Here is a 24,643-nt window from a genome sequence, read left to right as displayed (position 1 = left end):
AGGTAAAAATTTCCGTGAGTTAGGCAAGGATAGCGTAGGAAGCTATTGATCACACGCCTTGTACATGTCAACAATGTTCCTGCGTTTATTGCACGTTCCCACCGCTGAGGGTAGGTTCAGAGTCACTATTCAAACTGAATTTGTTTACATCCGAGTGCAGCACTCGACCCCACTACTTATTGGTCTAGTCCAGAAGCTCTGAACCATCGCAAACAGTGCCGTTGATACGCCGTTGTTAGTGGAACACAGTGTATTGGTCGGTGGACAAAAAGATCACCCCTATGCAGTAGCTGTGAAGCATGAGAGTGCATGTCTTGCAGTCTTGTTAAGTATGGGTGCAATTGCACCCACTGTTTGACGTGGGGCCCTTCATGTCTGCTCCATACTGTAGCGATCGCCTACTGCTGTTGATAACCATGGTAGACAAACTCCTCTCTTTTTATCAACAGTGCCTCTGGTTCGGAACACTGACCAAGTAACAAATCGTGTGTGCAATACCAAACTCCTGGGCTACACTTGTGGCACTTCATCCTTCTTCCATACAGAAATAATTATTTCTCATGTGAAGGGATCCAGATGTTATCTCTGGCCCATTTTGTAACGGAGAACATCACCACAGTGTACCGCAACTGCTTGCAGATTGTCTCACACTGTCAATTCCCCTTACTTGAACTGCATTTTGTTGTAGGAGCAGCGCGATTTGGGGCTATAGTCATGCTGTCCTCATGCACTCTGACGTCCAACGTTCAGTTCTCGGTTTGAAGATCCCTGGAAACATTCATTTCCACTGGGTATTTAATATGTTATTTCATCTTATCTATCTCATATTTAAGCTTTGAAGAGCACTGTATATTTTTATATCTTCGTTTGTGTGGTTAATGTCAGCTCGCTTGCTCTCTTGCTCTTCTGCATACTTACTTTTCTGCAGATCAGTCAACTTATTTCAACCAATTTTATTCCTTCGGCACCGAGGCATATCTTTGGTTGAATAATTTTTCAGATTCGAAGAAACCTATGTGGCATAATGCAAATGCTGGCGAGTTCTCAGTGGGGTAAAATTATTGAAACCAATTAATTATAAATAGTGGCTTGGCTTGAGGGTTCGAGGCTAGGCTGTGGTGAGCCAAAGTGAACTGGGGCACGCTACTGTGACGTGGGTCGGGCGACCCCAACTGCACTGGGTAAGCCAGGAAGTGGAAGCTGTATTTTCCCTAGTGCTGGAGGTGGTAAATCTTTGTCCACAGGGCCTGAGACTGGCACTAAGTATGGCGACTGGTGAAATGACCGATAATGAACGCTAAGATTAATTTCAGAACAGATTTGTGACATCGCAAAATGGCACTGAAGTGCATAAAATGAGATCTTAATACCATGTATTAAAGCTTTAAAATTAATAACTATTGCATAATTCATAGTGTTTTTACAAACAAGTTGTTGCTTGGTAGATTCGGGGGAGGGGACGAAACAGCGAGGTCATCAGATCAGTACCATTGGATTAGGGACGGATGGAGAAGGAAGTCGGCCATGGCGTTTCAAAAAATCATCCTGGAATTTTCCTGAAGCGATTTAGGGAAATCACGAAAACCTAAATTAGGATTGTCTGGCGTGTGTTTGAACCATCATGCCACCGAGTACCGAATGTGAGTCAATGTGCTAACCATTGCTCCACCTTGCTTGGTACTAGGGGTTGAATGATAGCGAAGGATACAAGCTATCATCACTGAAAGTCACATCTGTATAATTTTATTTTTGGAATTATAATATGTTTTATTTATTTTTACTTTTTAAATGTGCCAGAGCATCGTATCCTGCACACAGCCACAGAAAGTTAACGGAGAATGACATTCCTTGCACCTTTCCCTATGTAATCATGTATCACACGAATAGTTTATTAAGGGGACTCTTATTTAATTAATCTAATATCACTTAAAATAAATACACTTGCCAGTTGAAAGTGCATCTATGAATGCTAGATCTGATTCAATCATTGAATAGAGCACAAACAGACACTGCTGTTGATTGGGATGCCTGTACTGTTGATCAAGTATGAACAACAACTTCTTTGTCATCTATATTGTATGTGTGTATGAGTAAATTTCATGTTTAATTGATTGTGCATAAACTATTAGACACAGGGCACTGTCCATGTTCAGATGGAGACCCTTCTTTTGAGATCGTCAGTCTGTGCCTAATGGTCATGAAGGTAGCTCGTACGTTGGAGAGGTGTTAGTGTGGTTAGAATTTCTGAACTTTCAGTCAGACACGAGTGCCTCAGTAACTTTGCTTAATTGTGCCACGTACAAGCAGTTAAGCTCATCACACCTTTCTAAATCTAGCAAGCACCTTACTGCTTACAGCCCGACAGGGAATTCCAGTGCTTGGACAATGTAGTTTGCCTGCCACTTACAAATCTCGTACTAGGACAGTGAATTTTACCGTGTTGAAAGCAAGAGGCAGTGAGAAAATTTTCGTTTTAGATGCTTTTGATTTGTTTGGCATTAGTACCCACGGCAATGTATTGTCTACATTTGCACCAAAAGACAGTTTCGCTAGCTTGTTTAGAGAATTTCCTGAACTACTCTCAGAAGGAATGGAAAAAGCAAATAACTTCGTAGGGCATGTTACATTGAAAGACAATACACAGCCGAAGTTCTTTTGGGCCCGCTCTGTTCCAATTGATGAGACAGAGTAGCCAGTGAATTGAAAGAATAGCAAGAAAATGTTTTAATTGGTCCCATTAAAGCTAGTCAATGGGCAGGTCCTCTCGTTTTGTTGCCTAAGCCTTCTGGTTGCATATGCATTTGTGTTGACTCCAAGCCTGCAGTCAAGCCTCAGACAGTAGTTGACACTTATCCGTTACCTCGCCCAGAGGTTGTAAATGATCATGCGACACTTTAATGTTCATTTGTACTTAGAGAAATTTTGGGCTGGCTGAAACTTAGTCCATGAAGCAGTCGGAACTCTTAACTTTTTGTGAGTGACTGGCAATGGGTAGCTTTGAACAGCATTGTTAAATTGTTAGTGATTAGTCTGTGGGAATCTACTCATGATTATGCGACTTTTGATGTTCATCACCATAGTTCATTTCATTTATTTGTGAATAGTTTAACGGAATGGAAATCTGTTTTTCGTGAAACAGTGATGCTTAATTTATATCTGGTGATCTACTACCACTTTAAATAGGAATCATGCAATCTATACACATGTGATTATTACTATAATTTTATTTCATACATAAACACACATTTGTATTACCACCACTTTATATTGTTAGTGTAGTTTAATAAATCATTAGTTAATTCAATATAAATTATCTGGTGTTGCCTACAGCAATTGTTCACAAACATAACAAACCTTCTCAACATTTTATTACTATTTCATGTCATTTTTATTCAAATTTCCATAGCTAGATGATTCTTTCACAATATAGACTAAAAGATCACTAGGAGAAACTATTTTTTGCAGCATGTCTGGTTGCTGGGAATGAAAACCGACTGTGCTTGGGTCAACACTATGATGATATTGGGGCACTACTTCAAACAGCGCAATGCATTGCCCAAACACATGTTTGTTAAGTGTATATCACTCTTGTAAGTTCCAATAGGGTTTGTCTGCTTTATGATCATTTGGTGATGCAAGGTAGAAACTCACACCAGTCTAGTCGTAATTGTAATTGAAATTTAGTTAATGAAGTGTTAATTAGAATCTCAGCATTATATACATTCATAATTATATGTATTATTATTATTATTATTATTATTATTATTATTATTATTATTATTATTATTATTGTGTACTGATAAATTAACTGAGCATATTGTTATGACTAATATATCTACAACTGTTTTTTATAATGATAATGCACTATACATATTGTAATATTAGCTTACTGAGGGTATCTGGTTAGATGTTAGAGGGAGTGCGAGGGCTGTCAACTGGTCATGTGAAATAAGTTCATAATATTAAATAAACAATTCAAAACAATCTGTTAACACACATTGTATGGTGAAACCATCATCATCGTAGCTGTCATTGAAAATAGAGAAGTTTCGTGCAAATGAAAACAACTAGAATAAACATCCATAACATGCCTTCATGTTCTCCTTGCTGGTGTTTGGTTATGATTGACCTCAAGTGTCACACAGTAAATAAATTATTTTACTGAGTCTGTCTCATACAATATCCATAGTTAAGTTACTTACTTGTAATCAAGAAAAATCAGCAAGGACACAGTTATGTGAATTAATTGTCCAACATGGATATCATGAGAAATCCATCAAGTTAAATGAGATATAAGTGCAAATATTTCTATTTGAGACAGCTTTTCTTAATTACCTGTGCTTAGCTTGAAAACAATTTACTTCTGGAAAATTGTATATCTAATTGATGAAAATAAGTACTAATGTTTTTTGCTTCATCTTGACTATGTGCAGAACTAAAGAAATTAATCATTCGATGAAGTTTGATATTGCCATTATTTCATTTTCAAAGAGAATATTGCTGCCTTTTTTTTAAAGATGGATGTCCTAAAATGCGATCTGAATAACAATAGGTATGTGTATTTTTAAATTAAGTTAGTTTCTCTGAAGACAAGGAAACTCAAATGTCAGAATTGTTCATCTCTGAAATTGTTAGCATGTAGACTCACCTTTTCCCAAATAGCAGAAGTGATCAATACCAATGTCTTTGTCTACATACACCATATTGTACTCTCCACTAAACTCTTTGTCCCCTGAAATAAAAATCACGAACAGAACATAAATACTGAAATCCACTTGAATGTTAATGCTAACATAAGATTTTACTGACAATTTCTCATATTAGCTTGCCTTTTATTTAAATTATGACAAATTTCTGTAGAAGTTATATTATTATTGAGACATAGGAAACCTTGGAAATATGATAGTTACCATTATTTCCCAGAAGGGTATGAAGAATTGAGCTACAGACAGATTTGCTCACAAAAAATTGCTCTCCTGTCCAGACCAAATAATTACTCTGTCGCAGTGCACTTTATTTGCGTCCTGTGTCTGTTTAGTAACAGAAGATGTCTATAGAGATTACGGATTATAACAAGGAATTGTTGGGGGAATGAAATTTAATAATATTGGTGTACTGAAATATTTTAGATTTTGAAAAACTCATTAAATACGAGAAAACTGTGTTATCTGATTTGAAGAAGCTGTAGGCAATTCGTTTATTGCGTCTTTGATCGATGAATAATGACTAACTTTTGCCGTTATAAACAATGTGTTTGGATCTCCTGCACATTAACCTTTACCATAATAAAAACAAGATTTGTTGTGTATAACTTCTAATGCAATAAGAATAACATTTTAATCCATACTTACATTTGTCTGCATATGCTTTCACCATTAGATTTCCTTTGAATGCTACTTTAGCTGACACAGGGAAACTAGAAAAAAAGTAATTAAAGCATTATGAGTTGTATTTCAGTGAAGCAATGCACATGTGTTAAGTGTGTAATATTGTTAATGTTCAAGTTATTGTGATCTCAAAAACATTGTTCCAATATAACAACATGTTGCAAACTGGGACACTACTGTCGTCTCATCTACACAAAAAACAGTTGTACATTCCAATTGTCCAATCATAAATCACTTTCCTTAACTGAAAGCCACAGTCGACTTTTTCTTGAAATTCTTCTTACTCTAACCGTGTCCAGATTTACGTTTACTTTATCTGTGTCATCTTATGTAATTTTCCGCACATTCCTGTAGTATTTTACACAGTTTTGAATATTGCATGTCCTCTTTGAATTTACACTCCTGTTCATTAGTTTGGCTGCTTGATTGGGAGCCATTTTATGAGATAAGAAACATTATCACTTCGTCTAGTTGTCTGTCTTCCTTTATTCTAGCCAGAGAATGCTACGATCATTCATTAATGGGTAACATCACTGTAGTATTTTCAAAAAATCATTTTTATTCCCTTAAAAGATGCTTTGTATCTTCTAAAACACGAGGGAACTCTAATTCCTGAAACAAAAAATGTTGTATGGAATTCCGAGCTCCTCCTCTAGCGCCTTTGATGACCAGAAAAGGCCTACTTACGCTATTTGTATACGCCCTTGTAATGTGCAGGTTTAGTTGGATGCATTTTACTCCTATAATAGGTTAGCTTGCTCTTAGCAAGCGTGTACAAAAAGAAAATTCTTTCGCTTCCAGTCTTGATTTTGTGTGTAGTATTTGCTTTTGATAGTGTATTTGTGATCGTGTGGTATACATATTTGTCTTTGAAGTAAGAATGATTGGCAAGGAAGTCTACTCGAGCAGAAGAGGTACGAAAACAATGGGCCACCGTAACAGTATATCATCAAAGCGTCCAGAGAATTGTTATGAGGCTGAGAGCAGTTCGCAAGGAGTCAGTGCCCCTGTTACGAAACTGAAAGACATTGACCAGGATTTTAGGGGAAATACGTATTGAACTATAAGATTACAATTTTTTTACCGTTTTCTCTTTTATTTCTGAATATGTGAAATGAAAACGTGCAATGCAGACATCACATGTTTGAACTAGAAATAATATGACGAAGAGTTCAGTGCTCGCTGGGAATAGAGCCCCACACATATCGTTGTTGACTACACACAAAGAGACGTCAGCTACCGAATTTTTCTCCACCAGCAGCTCGGAATAACATCTTGAACTTACAGTGATCTCACAAGTAGTTCTGTGTCCCACTGTGAGTCAAAAACGTCAGATATAGTTAGTGTTGACAACGAATGACAAAACATTAAAAATCAAAATTATTATCCACCAGCAGAAAGGTGTTCTCATGCTAGAGCTTGAAAATACATAATGAACTCTTTAGTGCTGGGCCAGGATTCGAACCCATTCACACGAAATAGGTGGACATGTTGAGGAATCTGCAGTTTTGAACAAACAACAAATTGTAGCCGAGCTGTATTGCCACGAAGGGATCAAATTCCGCGTTAAGGGCGGTCTGAGTTGCATTCTCAGTTCAGAACCAATTTTATCGACATATAGAAGCTCAGATAAAAGATGGAATAAGTGTCCTGTGACTCTACATAGCGTTTGTTTCGTCACTAGAAATAAATAACTAGTATAAGAAAGGTTACTGGTGATAGAGTTTCTACATGTCGCCACTCCAGACTTTATTGTGGTTCAACCTAACATCTACTTGGCAGAGAAGGAATATCATCTTGAATGTGAATTTCAGACCACACGGCCATTATATCTTCTTCACTTGGTGTAGTCAGAAGAGAATGGAATCTTCCTCTCCCTATCTAAAATCACTGACAGAAGAGGGAGTCGAACCCATACCATAGATATAAGAACCTACCAGCAGTCCAACAGACCACCAAACCCTCTTTTCTGTGACTCATTTTTCTATTGTGACACACTTGCGCCACACTGGATGAGAATTCTGACACACAGTATCCCTGTAGTAAATTGCAGCATGTTCAGTAAATTCATTTACTTCGTTAACCAAATCACCATGAACTAGCTGCCTCAGCTACCCAGTGCATACATTCGATTCTATTTTGCAGTAACCGAAATAAAATCACGTAACTGCCACCTACACAGAACTGCCAACAGTGTAGGATGCAGAAATTTATATAGGAAGTGTTTCTTTCCACTTGAGCTATTCTATTGCGCTATCTCTTTGAAAAATAAAACGTCGTGCAGCGCAAAAGAAAAGCTGTAACTGTTTCTCTCATTATCAGAAGTCTAGACCCGGCCACTTGCATTATTTCGCAGCGCTATGGTATGCAGAATGTTCTGAAGGAATTGTTGTTCAGCTCTGGAGCTCTTGGAGCTATGTGTCAGCTAGTAACGTAATGGTAAGTGTCGTGCACCATAGATAAGATGTCGCTAGTTCGAATACATTTACTACTACATTCTTTTAAAACGCTATTCAGCTGTCTGCTGAAGTTACCAATCTAATGGAACTTTGAACATAATTCCCTTTACTTCTCAACCCAAGACAGTCGCATGAGGAAAAAGGGCTAACTTGTGTGACATTTTGCTCTTTTCAGGTTTAATAGACAGCCAGGCAGCAGATGCATCTCGAAGCTTTTGTATCATGTATGGGGAGTGCGCATCGTGCCCAAATACGCCAGAAAAGTATTTTCTGCTTTAGCTGTCGTGTGGTAGTGGCATTTTATTCTTCTTCAAACATTGTTTGACAGCTTCAACTCAGAATACGTTTTCTACATGCATGTCATCAATAAACTGCATGTGCATCGTCACACTGTTATAGAAAACATCAGAGAATTCGCATATATCGTTCACGATTAATTTCGCTCTCATGTTTACTATTGTTTCAACAACACTAAAGGAAACCTTCCGAAAACTGTGCACTGTATTATAAGAAATGAAATAAAACTACCCACGATAACCTTACGACGAAAGTCTGTTTCAATAAAACTGAGTATCTGTACGCATGCCTCTATCGACACGAATTAGTAAAATACTACTCACTTAGATTTTGATTGGGTCTGTATTTAATTGGTATGCTGTGTCATACTCAAGAGGTATGCAAATGTGGCATTTCATAAATATAGTTATGTATTTCTAGAACCCCAAAATTTGTTTGTCAGCAACGGACAGAGGCGTTACCTGTCGTGCAGCATTGTAAGTTTTTCACCATTGCACTATGAGCTGAAAGTATTTTCTTGGGATTTCCTTATTGATGTTTGATCTGACTGCTTGTAGGTCTTTTACATAAGGCGTAAAAACTTTGAAGTCAGTGAGACTGGAACTGTGAACCATAACAGAGTCTTTTTCACATGTCACCACGTTACCACAGAGCTGGCGAACAGGTGTGTTCAAATGGTTCAAATGGCTCTGAGCACTATGGGACTTAACATCTATGGTCATCAGTCCCCTAGAACGTAGAACTACTTAAACCTAACTAACCTAAGGACATCACACAACACCCAGGCATCACGAGGCAGAGAAAATCCCTGACCCCGCCGGGAATCGAACCCGGGAACCCGGGCGTGGGAAGAGAGAACGCTACCGCACGACCACGACATGCGGGCGAAGAAGTATGTGTGTGAGCTTCCTCTTACGAGGCCAATAGTGGCTATAACTCATAAACTGCTATTTAAAGGCCGAGATTAGTTGCGATTTCCACCTGCAACGACTTTCCTGGGCTGAAAACCGTAAGTTTACAATCTTTTGTTACACCTCAAGCGATAATAACTGAGATTATTCAATGGAAATGACAGGTAAAATCAAGTGATCTTTAAGGCTTAATTCCGTGCACACAAGGAAGTAAATCGTCGATCACAGAGTTTTCAAACATACGTTGCCTTGTTGCCAAATCTCAATTACTGTACCAGCAGGAAGAAGACGAACCGATGTTATCCTACAGTGGGCTGGGAAGTGACCTTAGCTGGTGTCTCCAAGTCGCAGCTGCTACGGCCTAGAATACGTTATGTGACTGATTCACATTTCTGTAACTAGGTTTAGGGACTGGAGCGCAGTTAATAAAAATACTCAGAATTGACTGCAAACTAGGCTTCATAAATCAGTAACTCTCATAGTTGTTTTTATATTTCTTTGGCAAGTGTATTATAAAACTAAGAAACTCATTCACAGGCGTATTCGTGCCTCGCCGATAGTCGAGCACAAAAAACAAATAAAGATAAAAAAATAGTGTGTATGTGTATGTGTGTGTGTGTGTGTGTGTGTGACAGAGAGAGAGAGAGAGAGAGAGAGAGAGAGAGAGAGAGAGAGAGAGAGAGTGTGTGTGTAAAAACTGTTATAAAATTATTGAATCATGATATGTAAAGAAATCTTTCATTTAAAATGACACGTTCCACATCATTACGAAATGTCGTATTAATGATCTATGGAACAAGAATTAATCTAATCTAATCACATCATATTGCTGACTAGCCATAAAGAGTCATTAATTATCGAAATTTTTTGCCAATACCAGTAACTAAATCTAAGCTTGAAAATAAAAGACGACAATTTTTGTAATAAACCGGGACCCCTACCAAGACCCTCTCGTCCATGTTATACTAATCACTACTTAATAAATCTTTTCTGGAGCTATTTGTTTGAAGTGCATTTGAATGATGCTTTTGCAATTTGGTGCTACAGAAGAATGCTGGAGATTAGATGGGTAAGTAAGATGACTTATGAAGAGATACTGAAGAAGAACTTTTCAAAAGCTTTCAAATACCGTAAAAGTGTACATCATTTCATTAAAAGAAACCTATCTTCTTCAATATCTCGCTTGAGACAATAATTAAGAATATTAACCATACCACATATTACGTGTGACTCTGGATACTATTATTTCCCCAAAGCCTTGTTTCGATCTCTTCAAACGTTCGCAAAAGAGAGACATGATTCATCTTACGCTGTTCACCCTAGATATTAAAGAAACGATGAAACTGGTGGCGTGTTATAACGATGTGCCACTGTAATAACTACGTACTTACTCAGGCTGCCTGCTGAAACTGCCGTTGATGTTGATTTCGTATGGGTTTTCTCCAGATGAATGAGTGAGGACATAGCAGCCCAGTCGCTGGATGTGTGGCTCTTCATACTGAAACTGCAAGTACCAGTTTCTCCTATGCTGCAGAGGAATGAAGCATCGTAAAATGTTGATACACTCTCACGTTGCATTCATAACGTTCTTCAAGGAAATGGATTACTTCAAGTTCATAACACATCGAGTTCAAGTATATGTACATAACTATTCACACTGTAGTCGCTTTTGGTACGTTTTTGCGAGGTTACTTAATTTTACTGCTCACATCATTTGAGACGAGGCAGTGACATGTTACTTCTATGCCCACAAACGTAACTGTATGTAATCTATTAAGTTAACGAAAAGTGAATCTTGTTGTAGAAGAGATCGTAAAATATGTGGCAGGAATTTACTGCTGCAAGCAGCCTTTCAATTCGACATTATGTTCGTGTGTTATACAATTTTTAACTGAACAGCGCATCAGAACTGGGGAGGTGATTGGAGCCATGTTGACCATTGTCAACGATCTTTTGGATAGGTGGATAGCAATGTGCGGCTGTTTGCTGATGATGCTGTGGTGTACGCGACGGTTGCATCGGGGCTTAATTAAATAAAATGCTAATAATTTTAATTTTTTTCGCTGTTTGTCCGGTTACGCAGTCTCGTAACCGGTTGGCCCTGAATAATGTTAGTACGCAATCTGACTGCATAGAATTACAACAAAGAATGAAAGGAAATTTGCATTAACACAATTAATTAATTAAGTCCCCAGCAACTATAAAAGCTACTAAAGAACAAAGCACAAGTATAACTGTTTTGCGTGTGGAAGTGTGATTCAACGTACACATCTGGCACGGTTCTTCCACGATAAGACAGGATATTTTAAACACGATTTGCACTGAAGTAATTAAAAAAAACTAGAAATACTATCATTGCATATAGAAACCAGAATTACAGTCTATCACAAGAACACGAGCCAGATGCTTTGTTGACTGAACCTGTGACCAAGGGTTATTGTTATATAGAACACTAAAAATAAAAATTTTCTTTACCTTCACATATATTGACAAAAAATGCACTTTGATCTTTACAACATCCCCAATCGAATAACATATGGTGTTTTGCCCAAAAGAACAATTAGTACTCTATCGACGTCTCAACAAGCACAAATCGCGCCTACCTCAGAATTACTACAACTCTCACCATCTTCTCAGCGGCAACTGCCAGTGGAGGCGGCTCTTTGGCGCAATCTCTGGCGCTGTGACTCAGTGTAGCCACCTTTCAAGATGTCGTCATTGAGTGAGTGTAGGAGGATACAAGATGACTTGGACAGGATTTGTGATTGGTGTAAGAAATGGCAGCTAACTCTAAATATAAATAAATGTAAATTAATGCAGATGAATAAGAAAAAGAATCCTGTAATATTTGAATACTCTATTAGTAGTGTAGCGCTTGACACAGTCACGTCGATTAAGTACTTGGGCGTAAAATCGCAGAGCGATATGAAGTGGGACAAGCATGTAATGACAGTAGCGGGGAAGGTGGATAGTCGTCTTCGGTTCATTGGTTGAATTTTGGGAAGATGTTCATGTGTAAAGGAGACCGCTTATAAAACACTAATACGACCTATTCTTGAGTACTGCTCGAGCGTTTGGGATCCCTATCAGGTCGGATTGAGGGAGGACATAGAAGCAATTCAGAGGCGGGCTGATATTTTTGTTACAGGTAGGTTTGATCATCATGCGAGTGTTACGGAAATGCTTCAGGAACACGGGTGGGAGTCTTTAGAGGAAAGGAGGCGTTCTTTTCGTGAATCGCTACAGAGGAAATTTAGAGAACCAGCATTTGAGGGTGACTGCAGTACAATTTTACAGCCGCCAACTTACATTTTGCGGAAAGGCCACAAAGAAAAGATAAGAGAGATTAGGGCTCGCACAGAGGCATATAGGCAGTCATTTTTCCCTCGTTCTGTTTGGGAGTGAAACAGGGAGAGAAGATGCTAGTTGTGGTACGAGGTACCCTCCGCCACGCACTGTATGGTGTATTGCAGAGTATGTATGTAGATGTAAATGTAGATGAAGATTATAAGGCTCGGGCACAGTACGCGAATCAACTGCAGTGGCTGGACTCATGTCCCAGAGAGGGAAGAAAGACGTGGGTAAAAGTTGTAGAAGAAAGGCGTAAGAATACTTAAGTCAAAACTAAAAGCAAAAACAGAATGGGTCGTCCCTGGCCTGGCAGGGTGGAAGCAAGTAAATAGTTTGTCCATAAAAATACATTTAGTATGAGACAAATTGCTCCTCAAATTATCAGAGGTAGGGCAACAAATGAGTAAGCGCTTATGTCAGGCTATTACATCCTCTCTCACACTAGTACTGGTAAGTAGGGGTAAATTATTGCCTTATGTGTATATCCTCAGGGTTGTGGTAGATAATCACACTTGGTCATCGGAGAATCTCGTGGACTAGAGGCTAAGCAGTATCAGCGCTACCCGGGCACCTCACGAGTAATATGCTGCATGGGCACTAATTTAGTATTATATCCAACTGGGGTTGCTACTTAGTCAAAGTTATATGGGGGAGATGATTACTATGAAATAATGGCTGCTGTAAAGGTCTCTGTCAATCACGTGTGATGTACATTTACCTAATATTTGAAACTGATACTGATGTACATCATCTCAGGTGGAAGACACTGGGACTCAACAGTATAACCTATTTGCACTAAATGTGTTGGGTGCTTATTTCAGGCCAAACAACCTCTTCCAGACCCCTATTTTCATTCAAAGCTTGTACATGTACCACCAGATGGAACACAACTTCAGAGCTCTTATAGGACAGGTAAGGCAGGTGAGTTGTTGCAATGCTGTGGCGTCAGTGGGATGGGCCGAGTGGCAGAAACCAGATCACACGCACCTGCAACTGTCAACCTCACTAGCATGTTTAATACTTTACTTACGTTACAGAAAGCGATACGTCAACATTAACGGACAGGTGAGAAGGTTACAAATTGTCTGCCTTTCCATGCAGATAGAATTTTCTAAATTCTAGATCAGATTAATTACATCCTCCGATTTGTATTCAGCCGATAAATATTTCATTCAACTTTGAAATGGCCTAATATAAGTATATTTATGGTAGTGTTATATGGGGAAATTTCTCTTGAGAAATTAGTTTGTTATTGTTAATTTTCACGCATTGCATTACTGGCGTATACCACCAAGTGATATTTTTTCATTTTTTTCTGCCACTGTTACATTATTATTTTATTGTGATCACTGAACACATTTGCTAAGGAGAAAAGCATTGCGTTTTTCACGCTAGGATGGTGGTTTTCCAGTGTGGTCTCAGGTTCCTATTTGTTGGGAGAAGGGAGTAAGTGAATCTCTTTGATAGAGTCGAACCTCCCCAGGAAAATAAGGAGTTTTCGTGGAAGTGGGGCTGCGGCCTGCTCCTGCTTTTGTGGGCAAATCCACCACTTATCCTCGCTGAGGCATAGGGTGCTGTGACGCCACTGTCGATCCCAGAGAATAACAGAGCACGACATTATTGCCTTTTCTGCATGAAAAGAACAATATGCCGTGGTCCGACCCTACCAGTGTGGAAAAGTCGGTTGCTTTGACTCCCAAAATTTTTGTGTATCCAATTTAATGTGTCACACCGAGCACAATGCTCGGCGTGAAGAAACTGACCAATCGAGGAAACACTCCTCCAGGCCCGTACCAGACTAATATTTGCTAATTTTTTTTTGCATGCCAAGAGTAGTTCCTGCATTCCCCTGTTTTTTTCCTAAAATGACTGGTATACTCTTCTGTCACATTAGCAACAGCATTGCATTATCCCCTTCATGTAGCTTTATTTATTTATTTTTTTAAATGGGGATTAGAGAGCGGAGTATCAAAATTTGTGTTCATTCATCTCCTGGACACCGCCTGGTGCTGATGGGCACACGCTTTACTGATTTTGAGGAAATGTAAGTCTATCTAACGACCTTGCAGTATTGAGATGTAATAAAATGGTTCAAATGGCTCTGAGCACTATGGGACGCAACTGCTGTGGTAATCAGTCCCCTAGAACTTAGAACTACTTAAACCTAACTAACCTAAGGACATCACACACATCCATGCCCGAGGCAGGATTCGAACCTGCGACCGTAGCAGTCGTACGGTTCCGGACTGCGCGCTTAGAACCGCGAGACCACTGCGGCCGGCTGAGATGTAATAAGAAACTATATTTTTATGACATCATATCATAACAGAGGTCGAGGTCATATGTCCCTCCTCATCATACACAAACAAACATACAGCTTTGAAGTTATACACTTACAAGAGAGAATCAAAAGGGAGGACATCATGGAAACTGATTTCTGACTACGTAGAAAACACTGTTTCCTATTATCAACTGAGTAGGAAAATTGGGACATGATCTTTAGTCTCAATAAGTAATTTGTTGTTAAGTAAGTTACGTGTCTGTTAGTTCACTTCAAAGAAGAAGGATCCATGCATGAAGTTCTCTATGAAATGAAGCGAAAGATTAAAGAAATTCACATTATTCAGTAATTTCTTTATCTCACTGTACTGAACTACGCTGCAGTTTTCGTGGAAGCGGGGCTGCCACTGTTACATTATTATTTTATTGTCAGTACAGGACATACTTGCTTTTAGAGTTTTTCAATTCACTCAACATTTATTGTTGCAACAGTACATATGTAGTACATGGAGTGATTACATTTACATATCTCTATCACGGGTGGTACGGAGGTACCAGGTATCGACCCATGCTGAAACACCTATTTTAGCATATGGAGTAGCCTCCATGAGCGACAATGCAGGTGATGACTCTGGAATCCAATCAATCGTGTCTTGCGATACGTTATTACATCCCTGCTCGTCCTGTTCATGTAGTTCTGTAAGAGTTGTTGGTAGACATTCCATCATATCCCACACGTGCTTAATTGGAGCCAAGTCCAGAGATCGTGCTGGCCAGGGAAGTTGGTGCATGTTTTGCAGAGCATGATGAGTTTCATGCGCTGTGTTTGAGTGAGCATTATCCTATTAGAAGAACACATCATATTCCTGTAGCCAGGACAGCAAAATGACGGGTCTAACAACATTCTGCTCCTACCGAGCACTGGATAGCGTCCCCTCCAGTGACACCAAATGTAAACGAGAGCTTTAGCTTATCGCAACCCAGACGAAAGGCCTGATGTCGGACAGTGCGTCGTGGATGAATGCACACTGCGAGACAGCGCTGATCAGATCTATGTCGTACGCGCAAACGACCATCACTTGTGTACAGACACAATCTACATTCATCGCTGAGGATCACAGCACGCCATTCTATCTTTCAAGTGATCCTCTGACGTCGCAAGTCGAGCCATGCACGTCGATGCTGTGGGGTGGGTGGAAGAAGGGCTCTAGGTGTGCTTGCACATAGTCTCACTGCCAATAACCGGTTCGCAACACTGTGTATTGATACGTCTGAGCTCACAAGCCCTTTAACTGTGCTGTGGAACCTGTACGATGCTGCCCCTACAATGCGACGATCGTGGCTGCCATCTGTGCTGCGTGGACGCCAATAACCTTGTCTACAGATGTGAAAATGTTCACGTGACCACTGATACCTGCATAGTTGCACAACTGATGCAGTATGTCCAACTTCCACGTCTGCATCTACATCTACATAGATACTCCGCAAATCACCCTACAGTGCGCGTCGGACGGTACCCTGTACCATTACTAATCATTTCCTTTCCTGTCCCACTAGCAAATAGAGCGAAGGCAAAACGACTGTCTATATGCTTCCGCATGAGCCCAAATTTCTCGTATCTTATCTTTGCGGTGCTTACGTGCAATGTATATTGGTGGCAGTAGAATCGCTTGGCAGTCGCCTTCAAATGCCGATTCTCCAAATTTTCTCAGCAGCGTTACTTGAAAAGAACGTCGCCTTCCGTCCAAGGATTAGCATCGGACGGAATGTTTGTACGATTCTCCTGTGTGAACGATTACTTGAACTTGAGATTTAAAACTGTGTTTTGCTGTCTTCAACTGCCACACCAGACAGGTCAAATAGGGACTGAATGTACGCCACATCTTTTGCTAAGGTGTGACGGTGGTAATTGTTGTATGCTTCGCGTATAGATCTTTTCACAGACTCACGAATCTCTACTAATCTTCGCTTGTCATTTTTGCGATTCATTTTGAATCGAAAGTGCAAGAGCCTCTGCTTCCTCAGCATCCGCCAATTTTTTTTGATAAGCCATGTGGGCCTCTCAATCCTTTATCCACTTACTAGGCACGTAAGTCTCCAGATGACGATTTAAAAACTCCTTAATCTTTTCCCATGATTTGCTTTCATCCATCTTACTGGAAATAAGTGATATAAGTTCATCGTCTAATTGAGAAGCTAATAACTGATTATCTGCTCTATCTAGTAGGAACGCTCTCCTAGTCTTCTTGTCTGATTTATTAACTTTCGTAACCACAGTGTCTATAATGACATCATGATGACTAATTTCCGTTTCTATACTGACATTGTCGATAATGTACGGCCTGTTTGTAGCTACAGGGTCTAAAATTTGCATCTGGGCTGCCCAGCTAAATGTTCAAGACAGTTTTCAGAAAACGTGTTCAAAAATATTTTTCGTGATTGTTTATCTGTACCCCCCGCAATTAACCCATAAACAATCCAATCTAGACTGGGTAGATTAAAATCGCTTCAAACCTGTAATGAATGATCCGTGTTTTTACGCGCTACTGGCCATAGACTTTCTTTGAGTCACTCTAGAACTGTCAAAGCGGAATCGGGCGGCCTGTAAAAATATCCAACAGTTCGCTTGGTTTCAACAACACCTCTTATATGCGACCAGATAACTTCCCTGTCACACTCAAGTTCGACCACAATACAGACATTATTTTTTTTTCAACTGCAATGAACATTCCCCCTCATATGGCCTCCAATCTGTCTTTTCGATATACGTTCCACGACTCGCTAGATGGTTCAAGTGGCTCTGAGCACTATGAGACTTAACTTCTGAGGTCATCAGTCCCCTAGAAATTAGAACTACTTAAACCTAACTAACCTAAGGACATCACACACATCCATGCCCGAGGCAGGATTCGAACCTGCGACCGTAGTAGTTGCGCAGTTCCGAACTGAAGCGCCTAGAACCGCTCGGCCACAGAGGCCGGCGACTTGCTAAATATCTCAGAGTTTTCCACTTAGTGTTTCAGTCATCTCTCGGTCCCAAAAATGATTTGAGCACGAGAACTTAAGTGGCAATTCTTTTAATGGACAATCCGGTTACTCGGAAGGCCACAATCTGACTCCTTTCAAACTCGCTCAGTTGGCTGTAATGAGCACGAATGTGTCTGTGTGCTATGGTTGCCTGCTTGCGTCAAAAGCTTACAACTCACTGAGCCTTCTGGTTGTGAATATTCCTTTTTAAAGGGTAGACAAAGATGGCGCTCTGGTACCTACGCCACTACTCTGTTGGCGGGCGACGTTGAAACTATTATTTGTACATTTAATATCCCCCAGGTGGAATACGCCGTCATCGGATCAAAGTCGAGGTCGTCTATCCAGTTGTACTAACTTTTTTTTCCGGCAGTGTGTGCGAGTTATTAAAACTCCTTGAGTTACCTGTTGTCACGTTCAAAGTAAAACGTGTCTCAAACTGATTAATTGGTGTTACTGGATGATACACATTTTGTTCAATATTATTGAAACCAGTAAAGAAATAAGTTCCCAGTAGAATTTTGTGAATTGAGAGCAGCTCCGGATCTACGATCTCCCCCTCGCCATTTCGTGCGTTCGAGATAGAACGCAAAAACTTAGAAAAATAGATTTTTCAGAAATATGTTAATTTTGTACGACAATTCTTTCTGAAGAGTTCTGTTCGAGAAAATATAAGACATGTTAATTGGTCTCAAGTGTGTCAAAGTGAAGTGCCATTCCTTTTCACAAAGCATTTTTCTATCGTAATACACTGTATTTCTCTCTCTGTGAAATTGAAACGCGTGTATTTTGTAACGGAAGCCATCAAGCCTATATTCAGGACTATGGAAGTTAAAATGTCCTGTGGTGTCCCTGTTGCACCCAATCGTCCGGTTTGACATCGACCGTCCCGTAAGAAAAACTCACAATTAATACCGGGTGGGAATATTTGTGACCAGGAAAATAAGAAATCTTAACACAATTTGCTGTCGTTGTTGCCTATTACTTATGTTGTTCTTTTTATGGTCTTCAGTCCTGAGACTGGTTTGATGCAGCTCTCCATGCTACTCTTTCCTGTGCAAGCTTCTTCATCTACCAGTACCTACTGCAACCTACATCCTTCTGAATCTGCTTGGTGTATTCATCTCTTGGTCTCCCTCTACGATTTTTACCCTCCACGCTGCCCTCCAATACTAAAATGGTGATCCCTCGATGCCTCAGAACATGTCCTACCAATCGATCCCTTCTTCTAGTCAAGCTGTGCCACAAACTTCTCTTTTCCCCAGTCCTATTCAATACCTCCTCATTCGTTATGTGATCTACCCATCTAATCTTCAGCATTCTTCTGTAGCACCACATTTCGAAAGCTTCTATTCTCTTCTTGTCCAAACTATTTATCGTCCATGTTTCACTTCCATACATGGCAACACTCCATACAAATACTTTCAGAAACGACTTCTTGACACTTAAATCTATAATCGATGTTAACAAATCTCTCTTCTTCAGAAACGCTTTCCTTGCCATTGCCAGCCTGCATTTTATATCTTCTCTACTTCGACCATCATCAGTTATTTTGCTCCCCAAATAGCAAAACTCCTTTACTACTTTAATTGTCTCATTTCCTAATCTAATACCCTCGACTACATTCCATTATTCTTATTTTGCTTTTATTGATGTTCATCTTATATCCTCCTTTCAAGACACTGTCCATTCCGTTCAACTGCTCTTCCAAGTCCTTTGCTGTCTCTGACAGAATTACAATGTCATCGGCGAACCTCAAAGTTTTTATTTCTTCTCCATGGATCTTAATACCTACTCCGAATTTTTCTTTTGTTTCCTTCATTGCGTGCTCAATATACAGATTGAATACCATCGAGGATAGGCTAAAACCCTGTCTCACTCCCTTCCCAACAGCTGCTTCCCTTTCGCGCCCCTCAACTCTTATAACTGCTATTTGATCATCAGTCTGCTGACTGGTTTGATGCGGCCCGCCACGAATTCCTTTCCTGTGTTAACCCCTTCATCTCAGAGTAGCACTTGCAACCTACGTCCTCAATTATTTGCTTGACGTATTCCAATCTCTGTCTTCCTCTACAGTTTTTGCCCTCTACAGCTCCCTATAGTACCATGGAAGTCATTCCCTCATGTCTTACAGATGTCCTATGATCCTGTCCCTTCTCCTTATCAGTGTTTTCCACATATTCCTTTCCTCTCCGATTCTGCGTAGAACCTTCACATTCCTTACCTTATCAGTCCACCTAATTTTCAACATTCGTCTGTAGCACCACATCTCAAATGCTTCGATTCTCTTCTGTTCCGGTTTCCCACAGTCCATGTTTCACTACCATACAATGCTGTACTCCAGACGTACTTCCTCAGAAATTTCGTCCTCAAATTAAGGCCGGTATTTGATATTAGTAGACTTCTGTTGTCCAGAAATGCCTTTTTGCCATAGCGAGTCTGCTTTTGATGTCCTCCTTGCTCCGTCCGTCATTGGTTATTTTACTGCCTAGGTAGCTGAATTTTTTAGCTACATTGACTTCGTGACCATCAATCCTGATGTTAAGTTTCTCGCTGTTCTCATTTCTACTACTTCTCATTACCTTCGTCTTTCTCCGATTTACACTCAAACCATACTGTGTACTCATTAGACTGTTCATTCCGTTCAGCAAATCATTTAATTCTTCTTCACTTTCACTCAGGATAGCAATGTCATCAGCGAATCGTATCATTGATATCCTTTCACCTCGTATTTTAATTCCACTCCTGAACCTTTCTTTTATTTCCATCTTTGCTTCCTCGATGTACAGAGTAGGGGCAAAAGACTACAGCCTTGTCTTACTCCCTTCTTAATACGAGCACTTCGTTCTTGATCGTCCGTTCTTATTATTCCCTCTTGGTTGTTGTACATATTGTATATGACCCGTCTCTCCCTATAGCTTACCCCTACTTTTTTCAGAATCTTGAACAGCTTGCGCCATTTTATATTGTCAAAGGCTTTTTCCAGGTCGACAAATCCTATGAACGTGCCTTGATTTTTCTTTAGCCTTGCTTCCATTATTAGCCGTAACGTCAGAATTGCCTCTCTCGTGTCTTTACTTTTCCCAAAGCCAAACTAATCGTCACCTAGCGCATTCTCAATTTTCTTTTCCATTCTTCTGTATATTATTCTTGTAAGCAGCTTCGATGCATGAGCTGTTAAGCTGATTGTGCGATAATTCTCGCACTTGTCAGCTCTTAACGTCTTCGGAATTGGGTGGATGATGCTTTTCCGAAAGTCAGATGGTATGTCGCCAGACTCATATATTCTACACACCAACGTGAATAGTAGTTTTGTTGCCACTTCCCCTAATGATTTTAGAAATTCTGATGGAATGTTATCTATCCCTTCTGCCTTATTTGACCGTAAGTCCTCCAAAGCTCTTTTAAATTCCGATTCTAATATTGGATCCCCAATCTCTTCTAAATCGACTCCTGTTTCTTCTTCTATGTCATCAGACAAATCTTCACCCTCATAGAGGCTTTCAATGTATGCTTTCCACGTATCTGCTCTCTCCTCTGCATTTAACAGTGGAATACCCGTTGCACTCTTAATGTTACCACCGTTGCTTTTAATGTCACCAAAGGTTGTTTTGACTTTCCTGTATGCTGAGTCTGTCCTTCCGACAATCATATCTTTTTCGATGTCTTCAAATTTTTCCTGCAGCCATTTCGTCTTAGCTTCCCTGCACTTCCTATTTATTTCATTCCTCAGCGACTTATATTTCTGTATTCCTGATTTTCCCGGAACATGTTTGTACTTCCTCCTTTCATCAATCAACTGAAATATTTCTTCTGTTACCCATGGTTTCTTCGCAGCTACCTTCTTTGTACCTATGTTTTCCTTCCCAACTTCAGTGATGGCCCTTTTTAAAGACGTCCATTCCTCTTCAACTGTGTTGCCTACTGCGCTATTCCTTATTGCTGTATCTATTGCGTTAGAGAACTTCAAACGCATCTTGTCAGTCCTTAGAACTTCCGTATCCCACTTCTTAGCGTATTGATTCTTCCTGACTAATGTCTTGAACTTCAGCCTACTCTTCATCACTAGTATATTGTGATCTGAGTCTATATCTGCTCCTGGGTACGCCTTACAATCCAGTATCTGATTTCGGAATCTCTGTCTGACCATGATGTAATCTAATTGAAATCTTCCCGTATCTCTCGGCCTTTTCCAAGTATACCTTCTCCTCTTGTGATTCTTGAACAGGGTATTCGCTATTACTAGCTGAAACTTATTACAGAACTCAGTTAGTCTTTCTCCTCTTTCATTCCTTGTCCCAAGCCCATATTCACCTGTAACCTTTTCTTCTACTCCTTCCCCTACAACTGCATTCCAGTCGCCCATGACTATTAGATTTTCGTCCCCCTTTACGTACTGCATTACCCTTTCAATATCCTCATACACTTTCTCTATCTGCTCATCTTCAGCTTGCGACGTCGGCATGTATACCTGAACTATCGTTGTCGGTGTTGGTCTGCTGTCGATTCTGATTAGAACTACCCGGTCACTGAACTGTTGACAGTAACACACCCTCTGCCCTACCTTCCTATTCATAACGAATCCTACACCTGTTATACCATTTTCTGCTGCTGTTGATATTACCCGATACTCATCTGACCAGAAATCCTTGTCTTCCTTCCACTTCACTTCACTGACCCCTACTATATCTAGATTGAGCCTTTGCATTTCCCTTTTCAGATTTTCTAGTTTCCCTACCACATTCCTTCTGACATTCCACGCCCCGACTCGTAGAACATTATCCTTTCGTTGATTATTCAGTCTTTTTCTCATGGTAACCTTCCCCTTGGCAGTCCTTTCCTGGAGATCCGAATGGGGGACTATTCAGGAATCTTTTGACAATGGAGAGATCATCATGAAACTTCTTCAACTACAGGCCACATGTCCTGTGGATACACGTTACGTGTCTTTAATGCAGTGGTTTCCATTGCCTTCTGCATCCTCATGTCGTTGATCATTGGTGATTCTTCTGCCTTTAGGGGCAATTTCTCACCCCTAGGACAAGAGATTGCCCTTAACTCTCTATCCGCTCCTCCGCCCTCTTTGGCAGAATGAGGCTGACTTCTTATGCCGGAAGTCTTCGGCCACCAATGCTGATTATTTATCAAAATTTAGGCAGTGGCGGGGATCGAACCCGGGACCGAAGACGTTTTGATTTTGAATCAAAGACGCTACCCTCTTTTTTTCTTAAATCTGATTTTGTTTCCTTTTTTTCGTTTCATCTGCTCGGGGTGGACGTCGTAAGACATCCGTTTAAGTTTGTTGTTGATCGATTAACTCAGTTTTTTTATTACAGAGGGCAGCTAACTCTCTGACCGAACACGCTGATCTACCGTGCCGGCTGTTCACGTGTTCTAATATTTCTACGGAATCCAAACTGATCTTCCCCGAGGCCGGATTCTACTAGTTTTTCCATTCGTCTGTAAAGAATTCGCGTTAGTATTTTGCAGACGTGACTTATTAAACTGATAGTTCGGTAATTTTCACATCTGTCAACACCTGCTTTCTTTTGGGATTGGAATTGTTATATTCTTCTTCAAGTCTGAGGGTATTTCACCTGTCTCATACATCTTGCTCACCAGATGGTAGAGTTTTATCAGGACTGGCTCTCCCAAGGCAGTCAATAGTTCTAATGGAATGTTGTCTACTTCTGGGGCCATGTTTCGACTCAGGTCTTACAGTGCGCGTTCAAACTCTTCACGCAATATCGTATTTCCCATTTCATCTTCATCTACATCCTCTTCCATTTCCAGAATAGTGTCCTGAAGTACATCGCCTTGGTATAGACCCTCTATATACTCCTTACACCTTTCTGCTCTCCCTTCTTTGCTGTGAACTGGGTTTCCATCTGAGCTCTTGATATTCATACAAGAGGTTCTCTTTTCTCCAAAGGTCTCTTTAATTTTCCTGTAGGCAGTATCTATCTTACCCCTAGTGAGATGAGCCTCTACATCCTTACATTTGTCCTCTAGCCATCCCTGCTTAGCCATTTTGCACTTCCTGTCGATCTCGTTTTTGAGACGTTTGTATTCCTTTTTGCCTGCTTCATTTACTGCATTTTTATATTTTCTCCTTTCGTCAATTAAATTCAATATTTCTTCTGTTACCCAAGGATTTCTACCAGCCCTCGTCTTTTTACCTATTTGATCCTCTGCTGCCTTCAATACTTCATCCCTCAAAGCTGCCTATTCTTCTTCTACTGTATTTCTTTCCCCCATTCCTGTCAATTGTTACCTTATGCTCTCCTTGAAACTCTGTACAACCTCTGGTTTAGTCAGTTTATCCAGGTCCCATCTCCTTAAATTCCCACCTTTTTGTAGTTTCTTCAGTTTTAATTTACAGTCCATAACCAATAGATTGTGGTCAGAGTCCACATTTGCCCCTGGAAATATCTTACAATTTAAAACCTGGTTCCTACATCTCTGTCTTACCATTATATAATCTATCTGAAACCTGTCAGTATGTCCAGGCTTTTGCCATGTATACAATCTTCTTTTATGATTCTTGAACCAAGTGTTAGCTATGATTAAGTTGTGTTCTTTGCAAAATTCTACCAGGCGGCCTCCTCTTTCATTTCTTAGCCCCAATCCATATTCACCTACTATGCTTCCTTCTCTCCCTTTTCCTACTACTGAATTCCAGTCATCCATGACTATTAAATTTTCGTCTCCATTCAATAATTTCTTTTCTTTCATCATACATTTCTTCAATTTCTTCGTCATCTGCAGAGCTCGTTGCCATATAAACTTGGAATACTACATGTAACTTTAACCTATCCATTTCCCTTTTTAAATTTTGTAACCTACCTGCCCGATTAAGGGATCTGACATTCCACACTCCGATCCGTAGAACGCCAGTTTTCTTTCTCCTGATAACGACGTCCTCCTGAGT

General features: G+C 40.1%; 1 protein-coding gene across 1 annotated transcript in view; it reads right to left on the bottom strand.

Moving 5' to 3' along the window:
- LOC126282344 (uncharacterized) overlaps positions 1 to 24,643 on the bottom strand; it is a 58,766-nt gene that overhangs the window by 695 nt on the left and 33,428 nt on the right. Inside the window, exons 3-5 of the mRNA XM_049982001.1 lie at positions 10,446 to 10,582; positions 5,352 to 5,416; positions 4,649 to 4,732 (exon numbers count right to left, since the gene is read on the bottom strand). Of these exons, the coding sequence (XP_049837958.1) occupies positions 4,649 to 4,732; positions 5,352 to 5,416; positions 10,446 to 10,582 (286 nt within the window). The remainder of the gene's footprint in view (positions 1 to 4,648; positions 4,733 to 5,351; positions 5,417 to 10,445; positions 10,583 to 24,643) is intronic.

This window comes from Schistocerca gregaria, chromosome 7, assembly GCF_023897955.1.
Source record: "Schistocerca gregaria isolate iqSchGreg1 chromosome 7, iqSchGreg1.2, whole genome shotgun sequence".
Taxonomy (NCBI): Eukaryota; Metazoa; Arthropoda; class Insecta; order Orthoptera; family Acrididae; genus Schistocerca; species Schistocerca gregaria.
This window is presented reverse-complemented; position numbering and strand designations above follow the sequence as displayed.